This window comes from Montipora foliosa, chromosome 2 (genome assembly GCF_036669935.1).
Source record: "Montipora foliosa isolate CH-2021 chromosome 2, ASM3666993v2, whole genome shotgun sequence".
Classification (NCBI taxonomy): domain Eukaryota; kingdom Metazoa; phylum Cnidaria; class Anthozoa; order Scleractinia; family Acroporidae; genus Montipora; species Montipora foliosa.
Window position 1 is genome coordinate 56009802 of NC_090870.1, and position 13865 is coordinate 56023666.

At 40.2% G+C, this 13865-nt stretch overlaps 2 protein-coding genes across 4 annotated transcripts in view; one reads left to right on the top strand and one right to left on the bottom strand.

Annotated features, from left to right (window-relative positions):
- The window catches only part of LOC137993629 (kynurenine--oxoglutarate transaminase 3-like), a 26055-nt gene extending 12243 nt beyond the window's left edge, over window positions 1-13812 (bottom strand). The window contains exons 1-7 of one of the 3 annotated variants that reach the window (XM_068839588.1): window positions 13795-13812; window positions 12616-12730; window positions 10771-10838; window positions 9972-10023; window positions 3320-3418; window positions 2525-2602; window positions 1856-1927 (exon numbers count right to left, since the gene is read on the bottom strand). In XM_068839588.1, coding sequence (XP_068695689.1) covers window positions 1856-1927; window positions 2525-2602; window positions 3320-3418; window positions 9972-10023; window positions 10771-10838; window positions 12616-12730; window positions 13795-13796 — 486 coding nt within the window. In that variant the 5' untranslated portion in view covers window positions 13797-13812. Of the gene's footprint in view, window positions 1-1855; window positions 1928-2524; window positions 2603-3319; window positions 3419-9971; window positions 10024-10770; window positions 10839-11918; window positions 12070-12615; window positions 12805-13794 lie in introns of those variants that run through there. The other 2 variants (XM_068839586.1, XM_068839587.1) reach the window with 2 other exon arrangements.
- LOC137993628 (Na(+)/H(+) exchanger beta-like) overlaps window positions 12856-13865 on the top strand; it is a 33911-nt gene continuing 32901 nt past the window's right edge. Inside the window, exons 1-2 of the mRNA XM_068839584.1 lie at window positions 12856-13188; window positions 13315-13360. Coding sequence (XP_068695685.1) covers window positions 12972-13188; window positions 13315-13360 — 263 coding nt within the window. The 5' untranslated portion in view covers window positions 12856-12971. The remainder of the gene's footprint in view (window positions 13189-13314; window positions 13361-13865) is intronic.

Here is a 13865-nt window from a genome sequence, read left to right on the forward strand (position 1 = left end):
GCGCTCACGATGCAAAACTTGTCTTTTCATTGTTAACACTAGCAAGATATCGGGACCTAAGCGATCTGTTAAGATCACCGATCGTTTCACATGTACCTCCGCAAATGTCATTTACTGCATAACCTGCACGTTATGCAATAAATTATACATTGGTGAGACAGGTAGACGACTAGGTGACCGATTCCGCGAACACCTTCGCGATGTTGAGAAGAATGACAAGGATGCATCCAAGCCAGTCGCTCGCCATTTTAATCTGCCTAACCACTCCAAAAAACACATGGCTATCTGCGGCCTTTCCCTACATCTAGGTACCACGGAAAGCCGCAAGAATCTGGAACAAAAATTCATCTTTCAAATCGGCACCCTTAATCCTCACGGTATGAACGAACGCTTTTCATTTAACTAATATATTCCTATTTTTCACGTTGCCATGTTACCACCAATAGCGTAGCTCCTACTCTACTATAAAAACTACACGTAACCCATAATCCCTCGATTCGCTCTGACGAAGGGCTAACGCTCGAAACGTCAGCTTTTAGAATCTCTGCACGGTGGCCAATTTACATTATCAACTCCGTTGATAAAACCAAATTTTTGTATACTACTTCCCCACCGACGCAGCACCACAGTTTCTTTAGAAACTACCCCTTCATTGATTTTCTCAATAGTTTTGCAATGAAAGAGCGCGCGAGATGCGAACTAAAACAATGCTATATAAATCCCGACTTTTCGGTCAAAACGAGCGACGTCAGTGAACATTCCGAATTTTGTTACCCGGAAAAAAAAGAAAAAAAGGGAAAAGCGCGGTGGTCATATGATAAAATGCTTATTGACTGAGTTAGGTCGGGCCGAACGGTAAAATATTTGGCCCTCGGTCATGGCGCATGGACCTCGCTGCGCTCGGTCTGTATGCCATGACCACGGGCCAAATATTTTCTCGTCTGGCTCTCCCACTCAGTCAATAAGTACGTATTACTTTAAAATTCAATAATAATCCAGAAATCGTACATGAAGGAATGCTTTTTCCAACAACGATAAAGTTAAGGAGAGAAAAGCTGCTTTGGATGTACAAGGACTGCATTTACAATATTTATGCACCCTGCAGTTGACAATATTCATGGAAAAAAGCCTGGCCCAAGTCAGTGATTGAAGATTAGGTCCTGAAGGTTTGAATTCTTACATGTATCAGCAAAATACAAAACAACATCCCAAACATCCCTTGTCAAAAATGCCAGGATCCTAGCATCCTCTGTTGCAGATCCTGAAGACTGAAGGAAAGCCTAAACAGGCAAAAAAAGAAAACTAGGCGACAAAGAAAATGTTACATTTGTACATTTTCTTTGCCTATTTAGACTTTGAATTCCCTTCATTCCTACTACAGCCTGTATCTGCCTCTGGGTCTTCATGGATTACATGTACATGTACATGTACAGTGTAGATGCAGGGACACACTGTGCACGTGTATGAGTTATAAAAATTAATTTAGTTTTGGCTAGGCAGGGTTTATAAAGAAAACTATTTATTAATAAGACATCCTCCACAGACTTATCACAACATGATAAATTGATTTTAATACCCATTGACTCCTAAACTGCTCCACATTCACCTTATCACTCAGCGGCCATTTTGGAGTCCATGGGGAAATTAAAGGCTTTGTCTTTGCATTGTCTTTAATTTGCATGTCTAGACATTGAGTGATATGGGTCTATTGACATATGGCATTCGATAGATTAAAATCACTCAAGTCTCACTTCTGAAATTCAATGGGTTTATAACAGGAGCAATGATTCAGGCCAGTAATTTAATTTGTCATCAATATTATTGTAAAAATTATGAACCTTTTTGTTCAACTTACTTCATCACCAGGATTTACGAAGCTTTGAAATGAACAATAGAGAGACTCATAAGCTCCACCTGTTATCAAGATCTGGAATTGTAAAAAAAACCAATCGTTCATACATGTAACTTAAATGTAAGTGTGGTAGTTATTGCTTATACCCACCAAAAATACTAAATTGTTAATCTACATGTAGGAACATGGCCAGCTTTTTAGCTTACCGGTAATTATTTGTAAATCTCCCATAATATTGTAATAAATGGTTACTATATACATTGTACATGTACATAGCCCTATCTACACTGTACATGTAGATCTTCCTTCTTGACTAGCTTTGCTATTTGAGAGCAGAACTGATTTGCAATAATAATAATATTATATGGAATGGAATTGATTAATAAATTTAAGATTTTCATGTCCACGTCATGACTAAATCCATGATGTCAGTCTGAGAGGGTAACATTGCAACTTTATGTGAACAGAGCTGGGACTCTCTAAAGTTGGGTAACTGACCATCAAAAAATGCTTTGACTGTGTTTCATCATGTTTGCTACAACTTTGATAAAATATTACTTTTAAATTATTAATCCTGTTTGGACTGGTCTAACAATATTAATTACCTTGAAGGGAATTCGTTAACAAAAAAATCTTGCCTTTATAAATTAAACCGACTCTGCCTACATGTACCTCTGAAAGAGGGTCAATCTGTCTTTTCATCAACATTGTGTAAAGTTTCCCCAGTGCTGAGACTAACCTTGGATGACCCTAATTTATAAAAAAAATCATAATTATTGAAAAATAAAACAACATCCATTTCTGACACTACTAGTGAAAGTTTCCATTATGCTTTCACTGACAGTTTGCTCTCTGTAAGGATACAATATTGGTTTTCCTTGTGCCAGAATATGGTTTAATTGAGCTTTCTGAGACCATGAAACTATATAATTAGAAACCGCAAAATGTTTATGCTACATGCCAGTGTAGTTTTCTCTGCTTTTTCTGAACATACATGTACGTTTTGTACTGTAACATTCTTAAAGGCTTTTACCTCTACTTCTTTAATTATCGGTAGACATTAAAAGCTATTTGCATTTGTAAATGTTGCAGTCAGCAGCCTGACATGTAAAAAATAACTTCAAAATTTTAATGAATAAAATAATCATAATTTGAAGTAATTATTATTAGCAGAATAATATATGTCTGATATTAAATATTTCAGGGTTCTCAACTGAAACTGTATAACCCTGGAAACACCAGGTGTCACATGTAAGTGTTATGGGATTAAAAGTGTCTCCATCAAGTAGATCAGTTTGTCAATTAGTTGCAGTGTCACAGATGAACACATCACTGTGAAGACTGTTAAAAATGAGTGCTACAAAATCACAGTCTATTCTCTTCCTTACAGGGTCCATGAGCAAATGAGCATACTGTAACTTTTTCCTAATTATGAGTTTACTCCCCTTATGATTATCATTTTCCTACCTGACTTCTGGTGTATTGATTGACAGCAAAATCCTCGCTTGCAGCCACCCTCCCTAGTGCTTCACTAACAAAGGGTACTGGGGCAAAATCTGGAAATCCCTAGAAAATTCCAAGTGAGCAAATATTATAATTTTTTAAAATTACCCAGTCCCATTATCATGTACTCAGAGATTCCAACCCTGTCAACTGAGAAAAAGGGAGGTTTTAGGAGTAGCATAGCCACGCCCACAAGCGCCGCAGGTGTAAAGTCTTTCTTGGTGTGTTCCGGGGCATGCTCCACCAGGAAATTGTTTTTAACATATATGCCTCTAAGATGCCATTTCCTGCATTTTGCGATCACAGTCAATGAAAAATAGTGGAGTTTTTAACAGGCAGTGAAAGCTAAGGCCCTTTGGTCCCACAAATGAATGCAAATCTTGCACATTAAGTCGAGGCAATCCTGCATGTTACCGCGCCCAAAGTTACCACAGGCTCATGCTACAACGTCAAAAGGGTAAAAATGGCTGAGAAACCACAGACAAACCACAAAGAATCATCATGCTAAAAAGACTGGTTGAACAAAGAAAACATTTATCTTTCTTTGACTAGAAAGAGTTTCAAAAACCAGGAAATATTATGCAAAAACGGGAGGCCAGAAATCTTTCTCGAAAACGGGGCGGGGGTTTCTGGCCAAAATGGGAGGGTTGGAATCTGTGTGTACTGCACTTGAAACCTGGCAACAGAATTACTGATGGCATTCAAAACCTTGCTTTTCAAACAAGCATATGGCAATAACATATGGTGAAAACATTTCCATAGCATTGCAAAGGGTGAATACAACCGCACTTATAATTATTAAATTCTAAACCTCGGATAATGCATTTCGTGTGCTCTGATTAGTTCACTCAATCTCGGTTATCAGCTCATATACCTTAGTTTGACCTTATATGGTAATTAAATGATAGCGCTAAGCGTTGCTGAGCTGGAAAGCAACATTTCTCTCTGAATGAAGCCAAAAATGAAAAAAAATTTTTTGTAGAAACTTTAGATCAATTCCGATGTTTAGAAGTAAGCGAAAAGGCAAGAAATGTTTTTGTGATGAGCCTACCTCTGTCTGACCACGAGGTATTACACGACATCACATCTTCAAGTGTTTTCGATTTCGCTCGGATTTTCTCTCTTTTTTCACTCGTACAAGTCATGTATTTTGTAATAATTCCAAATTTTTGGAATTTAAGGAATTTAAAAAACAATAATTATTATTCCATTCATGCTTGTTAGATATGAGACTGGTTATAGCCAACTCGGCGCGATGCAGGGGCGGATCTAGCATTTTTGAAAGTGGGGGTTGAACAAGAATACTAATCAGCGCACGTTAGCGCGCCTTGGTAGCGCCTTAGGCGCTACTTTCTAGGGGGGTCTGGGTGCATACTCCCAGGAACATTTTGAAAATTTGGGTACTCTTACATGTACATGCAATCTGGTGCAATCTGGTGCAATCTGGAAAGTAAAATATCAGGATTCCATATTGAATAAAATTATAAGTTGTGGCTATAATGATGCATGGTTTGTGACTCTTCGCTCCAAAGTCACAACAGCCTTGGAAGAAATGAATGAAGTGTCTATCTACCACAAGTGCACGGGATGGTGATCCTTACTGTATGTCTGCTTTCTTAGCCATTTTCTGGATCTTTTCATGCACTGAATGCGCAAACACTGTTTTTCCATCATTGCGTATGTCTTGAAATCTCAACAGAATTTATTTTATAACAACAAACAAACTTGATGTACAACGTCAACCATTTGGCAAGAGCACATGGCGAGCCTAAAGCCTTAATGCGCATGTCGCTAGCATTACTAAGCAACCGTGCAATATCGACACATCTCCCTTTTTTTTTTGAGGAAAAACAACAAAATGAACTGGTTGAATACGATGCTTAAGCATGTTCTGGAATCTAACCAAGGAGAGCCCTAAGCATAAGTGGTCCTATGGTAAGACCAACGACTGTCCAATGTTCAAAGTTCACAGTTAACAAAAAAAAATCAACAGCACTAAATGTCATCTCTATAACAAATAGGTTTCCTAACAAGTCTACCACTTGAGGTTCTGTGTTCTGGAATTGCGTTCTGATCGCTTGCATCAGGACTGGCATTGCTGCTTCCAGGAACGTCGGTATCCTCCACCTGGACGACGTTAGGAGTAGGCTCACTGTTGATATCCGGAGTTTGGGAGTCGTCCCCTGATGTGTCATAACAAGTGGGTGTAGGTACCTTTCTAAGATGCCTAGGATTTCTTCGCAATCTTCTACCACCAGTGTCTATGATGTATGACCTGGGACTCTGGTCTTCACGGACAACCTTAGCTTCTGTGGTCCACTGCTTCTCATTATCCAGCTTGGCTCTGACCCAGGCTCCAGGCTGTAGCTTTGGTAATTCTCTCGCGCCATTCCTTTTGTCAAAGGACTCCTTGTAGCCCCGTATGGCTTTGATATCAGCTCTTTTGAATGCTGTATGGTTTGGAACCTTTGGCTCTATAGCTAGCTAAAACTTTGGTCAGTGTTGGAAGTGTAGTACGTATCAGTCTTCCCATGATCAGCTCGGATGGCGTCTTTCCAGTTGCTGCGGTTGGGGTTGCCTGATAGGCCATAACGGCAAGGAATGGATCTTCCTGTTTCAAAATCCACTCAGCGATTCGCATGCCACTTTCTGCAGTACCATTTGCCTGGGGATGATGCGGGCTTGATGTGGTGTGTTTGAATCCATACTTTGCTTTGAACTCATCAAAGTGTAGTGACTTGAACTGTGCACCATTGTCACTTATTAGTTCCTCCGGAATTCCCCATATTGCAAACACTGACTTCAGCTTTTGGATGACAACTTGGCTTGTTGTCTCAACTAGGCTTAATATCTCAATGAACCTTGAATAATAGTCCATAGTACTCTGTACTTCTAACTGGCTAGCTCAAACAAATCGGTAGACACCTTCTGCCACGGTCTATCAGGTAGGTCTGTGGTCATCAGTGGTTCCTTTCTTTGTGATGGTTGGTTTTCCTGATAAAATTGGCATGACTCCACCTTTGCCTTGATCTCCTTAGAAATACCCGGCCACCACACGGAAAGGTTAGCACGTTCACAGCACTTTGTTATACCCTGGTGACCTGTGTGAATGCGCTCCAGTATCTCCTCTCGCATGTCTGCAGGGATCACTATTCGATCATCATAATGTTAATAAACCGTTGCTCATTGACAAGGTCCACGAGAATCAATGAACTCTCGTATCTGGAGGGGAACTTTTTCCACATGGGTTGGCCACCCTTACAGTGTGAATCCCATCACTTTCACGAGCTGGGCATCCTTTGCACTGCCTGGCAGCTGTGTGGACATGTGAGAGACTATCACGTTATCTAGTGGGGCTTCCAAGTTTCCAGCTCTTGACAGATCACAAACCTCTGGTACCACTGATCAACCAGAGAGATCTTGATAAAACACCACTAAGATGCCAGAGGCTTCTAATGTGCCTGCCTTATGCGGTTCAACCCTCAAGCAGAACATGTACCTGGCAAGCAGATGGTTGAGGCAGATACTCTGTCTAGAAGCCCTTGTAAGTTAGGACAGGAACCCGACACGGTAGAAGACGTTCAGGCATTTGTAGACTTGGTTGAATCTACAAGGCCAGCCACAAGTGATCAGCTTAAGAGAATCAGAGAAGCAAGTGCAAAGGATGCCCAGCTCCTGAAAGTGATGGGATTCACACTGGAAGGGTGGCCAACCCATATGGAAAAAGTTCCCCTCCAGATACGAGAGTTCTTTGATTCTCGTGGACACTTGTCAATGAGCAACGGTTTATTAACATTATGATGATTGAATAGTGATCCCTGCAGACATGCGAGAGGAGATACTGGAGCGCATTCACACACGTCACCAGGGTATAACAAAGTGCTGTGAACGTGCTAACCTTTCCGTGTGGTGGCCGGGTATTTCTAAGGAGATCAAGGCAAAGGTGGAGTCATGCCAATCAGTCTGCGTAGTTCTGGAACATTGGTTGCCGCTTTGAGCGCTGTAATCGCCTTCACCTTCTCTGGGTCTGGACTTACACCCTCGGCACTGAGAACATGTCCAAAGTATGTTACCTTGTTTTTCTTGATCTTGCACTTCTCTTTGTTCAGTTTCAATCCTGACTCCTTAATGACTTGAAACGTGTTCTGTAAGTTCTCATCATGTTTTTCGGCCCACTTCTCATACACAATAATGTCATCCATAATCGCTTCACAACCTTCTCTGTTCTTTAACAGATTACTCATTAGAGACTGGAAAATTTCTGGGGCAGACGTGATTCCGAATGGAAGTCTCTTAAAACAGAACCTACCAAACGGAGTCATAAATGTGGTCAACTTGGCACTATCTGGATGTAGAGGGATCTGCCAAAATCCACTGGACGCGTCAAGTTTCGAAAAGGACTGGGCACCAGCAAGTTTGGGCGCGATATCTTCCAAGGTAGGAAGTACGAATCTTGAGCGCTTCACTGCACTGTTCAGCCTTCTTAGATCGACACAGATCCTGAGCTTACCATTACTTTTCTGTACTGGTACCATGGGTGCACACCATTCTGTCGGCTCTGTTACTCTTTCCATGATACCAGCTTCTTCCATCCGCTCGAGTTCCTCTTCTACTTTTGGCATCAAAGTAAAAGCTATTCTTCTTGCTGTGTTGATACAGTAGGGTTGGGCATTCTCATCCAGTTGGATCTTAACTGGCTCACACTTGAACAAGCCTACATGTATATCTCCAAACAACTCAGCATCCACCTCTTCTAATCTCGCAACTAAACCCATGTCACAAGCTGCTTCTCGACCCAGCAAGTTACTTGCATGTTTTCCACTGATTACAAAAACATTGAGTTGGTACTTCTTGTTGCAATGTGTCACTGCTGTTGTAAACTGCCCAGTGCACTGCAACTTGCCTCCTGCACTGAAAAGGGCTATCTTTGCTGCATGTACATGTAACTAGGCTGATTTTGTAAACTATCAAAGGTAGACTTTGAAATGGTGGTAATATCTGCCTCTGTATCAATTTTAAACACCACAGGCTTACCACTGACCTTAAGCTGGACTTTCCATTTGTCATCCTGATGTAAATCACTTGACAACACACCTAAGAACCAACGACCAGCACTGCTATCATTTGAAGCACTACCACCACCACTACTATTCACTTCACTCACCGACTTGGACCAACAAGCAGCTGCAAAGTGACCCACCTTTTGACATTTCAAACATTGTTTATCTTTTGCTAAACAGTGTTCGGGCTTTGAGTGGTGAAGAGCGCATCTGCCACATTTTTTTTTTTGACGCTGTTTTTGGGATGGATCCTCTTTCTTTCCTTTTCCCTTTTTCCCAACGTGGATTAGACGCTTTCTTCTTACTGTGCACCTCTTCAATATGTTTCGATGCGAGGGAATTCTGATCAGTAACCTGAGACTTGACCATTTCTGAATGGCGAGCTATTTGAATCGTGACTTCCAGCGTTAAATCCGACTTTAACTGCAATTTCTGCAACACACCTTTATCCAGAATTCCAAGGACGATTCTGTCTCGTATTTGCTGATCACGGCTGTCCGCAAAGTTACGAACGATTCGACTGTCTCCCCTTGGTGCTGGATCCTTTGGTGAAAACGTGCCCTCTCGTGAATTACATGTATGTTCTGTTTCGGCACGATATGTTGATCAAATTTCACGTCGAATTTTGCATCATCTCCTTCAGTCAAGATAAAGGACTTATACACATGTTCTGCTTCTCTTCCCATTGTGTAAATGAGAGCACTGACTTGCACAGCACCTTCCTCTTTGAGAAGTTTCGTCGCGAGTCGAAATCACAGGAAGTTCTGCTTCCAATCTGGCCAGTCGAGCGGTTTGGAAAAGTCAAATTTCTCTGGAGGGCTTAATTTCAGCATTTTACTTGTTTAACTGCTGCCACCATGTCTTGAAATCTCAACAGAATTTACTTTATAACAACAAACAAACTTGATGTACAACCTCAACCATTTGGCAAGAGCACATGGCTTGCCTAAAGCCTTAATGCGCATGTCGCTAGCATTACTAAGCAACCGTGCAATATCGACCCAGCGCATATCTCCCTGCTGATCTTTCACCACATTAATATTCCTGTACAATGTATGCCTCAATAACATCCAATGTCGAACCCTGTAACAAACGGTCAAGTCCTACGGTTAATCCAAAAAGATGCTTGACAGTGTAAAAGGCAGCAATGAACACAGGGTTCTTGATTTGATGGAACCTGCACATAAGCACGGTCGCACCTTGTTGGCTATTTACAGTACCATGATCTCATATCCAATGCGAGCTCATGGAATAATAATTATTGTTAATTATACATGTAATAATTAATTATTAATTTCTTACCCAGCCTGAGTTCTTCAAATGCAAAATGTAGCATGGGCTATATGTTTAACTATGGTATTTGTTTAGCCAGTTTTAACCCTTTGCCTCCTAATAAGAGTGACACTTACAGATTTTACTCTGTCTAACGCCAGACACTTATTTTTACTCGTCAATGGGGACTCCTCAGGGGTGAAAGGGTTAATGCCCACTCTCTGCTTCAAACATTTCCATCCAACAGAACTTCAACTACATGTACGTGTACATGTACTTCTCACCTGTCCCAAGTTCACTGCCTTGTAGTTTCTTGCCAAAGCAGTAAATTCTACCCTGAAATTCCCAAAAGATATTTTTTTGAATGACTTACAGTACTGCTCAAAAGTAAGTTGCCACCTTCCTGCGCGACGCGACCCGCGTAGTGCAAGAATAATCAAAGCGAAAATTTCTAGCATATATTAGGAACTAAATTAAATGTGTTACGCAAAATTACATATATCTCTCCGCAGTTGCATGAGTAAGCAAAGCCGATTTTTAATTTTCTTAAATTGTATGGGAATCGTCTAAATTGCAAACTGTGAACTTGCGAATTGGAGACGACGTTTAAGCGACAATAAACATGCATCTACATGTAATTGTGTTCATTTAAAATATATATATTTTTACTGTGCCAATCTTTTATTATTTAATTTAATTAATTGATAACAATAAAGCCTTGCATTGTATTTTAAAAAAAAAAAAATCTTAGAACTGTATCATTGAAAAATGAGCTACACAGAGATCTGTATGTTGTGAAGCCGTGTTCTGGAACCCTCCATGGACAAAGGAATCGAGGACAGCCTCTGATAAAGAAATTCTATCGATGTCCCAAATTAGAAAGAAATATGCGGACTGCAAGTACCACCCAGCTGCAGATTGCAACCGGTATGGGCAACTAAGAGAACTGATGCTCCGTGTAGATGACTTTGCTGACGTTGCCACATGGTGGTCGACGATGATAAGAAAATTTTGGGATGAAGATTATAGTTTACAGAATGATTAGATTTTAATTTATCTGCACTTTCAAATTAATCTACATACCAAACATTTTTGTCATGTCCAACGAGTCTGTCTGCTGGTCTATAGATATCTCTAGAGCTCATTTCTCTCTATAAATGTGGGAAAAATACAAAAGGCTTCAACTTTATCATGTAAGTTAATAACTTTAGGAGAGTCAAGTGAGATGCCTCAAAACCCGCAGAAATTTCTTTTACTACTTTCATTTAAAATGTTTTCTTCATTTGTCTTAGCTCAAAAGCATCTCGTGCTATAAGCTCCATAATTACAGCTCAGTACTTACGTAGTAATGCACCAGTCATTTGAAACCCTTGGACCTCCCCCCCCCTCCCCCCGAATAACAAAAGCTCCTATATATAGGCCACTTCAGAAAATGCCATAATACTCCTTGTTTGTCCCTCCAAATTTTGCATTAGCATTGTTTCTAGTTTCCCTTGGGACTTACAATGGTCCCAAGAGAAAAAAAACAATGCTTATGCAAAATTTGGGGGGACAAACAAAGAGTATTATGGTATTATCCCAAGTGGCCTTATTGTTGCATGTCCTTCTACAAAAGCTTCCAAGTAATTTGCATGTGCTGGTCCTGCATGTGTGGCCTGAATTCTGTAGTCGCTCCAGTGAATTCCCAGCTCATGCCCGAGGGGAACACCTAGGGTTTCAAATTTGCATAAGAACTGTAATAAAACGCGGCGAGCTCGATTTGTAAAAAAAAAAATACACATACTTCTGAATCAAACATTGTCAGATAGGCTCCTAATTTAACGCACCTCAGGAATGATCAAATTTAACAGAAAAAAAACCTAGCTGTATAAAGATCATTGACCAACATAAATAATCACAAAGTTATGACGTGGAAACTGCATCCCCGCCGGCTCCCAGGGCGCGATCCATTCAACCAAAATTTCCGACCGGTCCGACCGGGAAAAGAGGACCACCTCAAAAGGTGGACCAGTTTTTTCGAAACTTTTCCGGTTGGACCGAACCGATCCATTGACTTTTGGACCGAAATTTCCGGAAGTTTTGGTTGAATGGATCGCGCCCCCAGACTCGAGCTCGCCTGACTGACTGACCAGCGATTTCGCACGGCTGCTTTCCCAAGATAGATATCTCAACCTTTGCAAATGCAAACGGGAGGACAAAGCCCTTTTTATCTTTAAATTTCAGATTCTCACCCTGGTTGCTCTTGATTTCGTAAGAACAAATGTGTCTGCAGTTTTCCTCGTGCTTTTTAGCAGCCCGAACGTCGAAAATTCCCATATTACTTTGCTGTCTTCAGGGCACCACCTCCACCCCGCCCCCTCAAAACTAGTTACCATTCCTCTAATGGCAGTTTACAAATTCGAACAGGAAGTAGTGAATCGAATATGAATAATATCACCGATCGATTCACTGTCTGACCAGGGAATAACTTGTAAACAACTAGTTCGATGTGGAAGCTAAGACGAAAAAGGTCTATGGGCTACCCGGCTCCTCTAGCCCCTTGGTTATATTCCATGGCCAGGCGGACAGTAATTAATTTTAATAAATTTTCCCTTCTTTCTTTGTAAACATTTATGTTAATACCAAAGTACCAATAAAAATTGTTGTTGTTGTTATGTGAATTACTAGTAGAAATGGTATGTCATATTATTTATCAATTATCCCTCCTTACGGATGATCAGTACTTTAATAATATAAAAAAACGAAAATGAAACAACGAAACTTAATACGATCGCCGTGTAACTTCGAAAATAATTGCCTTGGCTGGTGGATCGTTGGATACTGGTCCCATGAATTTGAAAGTGAGGTAATGAAAGTACAAAGGGCAGAAATGATAAAGACACAGCTGCTGATATTAATTAAGAAGCAAAAAAAAAAAAAAACTCTCACCGTCTGCGGAGAGAAACAGGTCCGATCTTTAGCGCGTGATTTTGATGTAAAAGGTAGTGTAGTTAACCTTCTGACGCAAACAATGCAAGAAGCTTTTCTTAGCAGTTGTTCTCCCCTACAAATAAGCATAATGGTTTCACAAGGGTACACTGCGTCAGTTGTGTTCACGTCTGGCTTTCGTGAAAGCGTACATAACGTGTATATTTCGGGCCTAATTATGCTTTTACACATTTAATATATATGATGTATGCAAATATCCTACAGGGCACATCAAAGCCTTTATTAAGGAAAATTGCAAGCCATCGTTTGCAGAATGGATACATAATACCTTGATAAAGCGGAAAAGAAAAGCCAAGATGTCTCTAAAAGGTCACGCAGCATTGTTTTTAATTGTGGGCGTGCTGATTGACCGTATCGCCTCTGCTTTTGGGAATGTACGTGAACTTAATGTTACTGCTGGACACTCGTACGAAGATATACCTTCGCTTGCTGTTGCCAAATTTGACTTTCAGCGTGTGGCTGGACCTTTAGTCATCCTTGTTTGGATTTTGATTGCAAGTCTTGCCAAACTAGGTAATTTTAAAAAGTCTTGTGATCTGTTGTTTTGTTTATTGCATTTCATCCCAGCTGTTAATTTGAGATGCCGGATCGCTGTTAAATTGCAAAACTCGGTAAAACTCTTGATTTTGATCTTTTTAGGTTTTCATTTATCTCACAAGTTGTCTTCAAAAGTCCCAGAATCATGGTAATCTTTTAATAAATGGTTATCACAATGGTGACAGTATAAAATATATATATATGCCACCCGGTTGTAATGATCGAATATTAGCAGTGAGGCCTTTGGGACTATGAACAACACGATGAGAGAAAGCAAGATGGAAAACATTTTAGACATATATTTCTTCAAATTAAGGAATGGGATTAACTTAAGTCATTTTCGCATTTGCCTTTAAGTTTTTGCAAAGACCAAATTTAATCAAAGTAAACATACATGCACTCCAAACGTGAAACGATCAAAGATGCAATTTAGCACAGTGTAACTTATGACATATTAAACAGCGTGACACCTATATATTAAGGTAGCTCACAATCACCCTATTCTTTCCCTTCATTTGCCATTCGTTTGGATGTAAAACTATTAAAATTGGACTATGACTGATACATGTAATTATTACTTACATTTGTAGACTTGCTGCATGTGTGCACCTGTCCCTTGATAATGTATCACTATTACATGTAAATTATTAGAA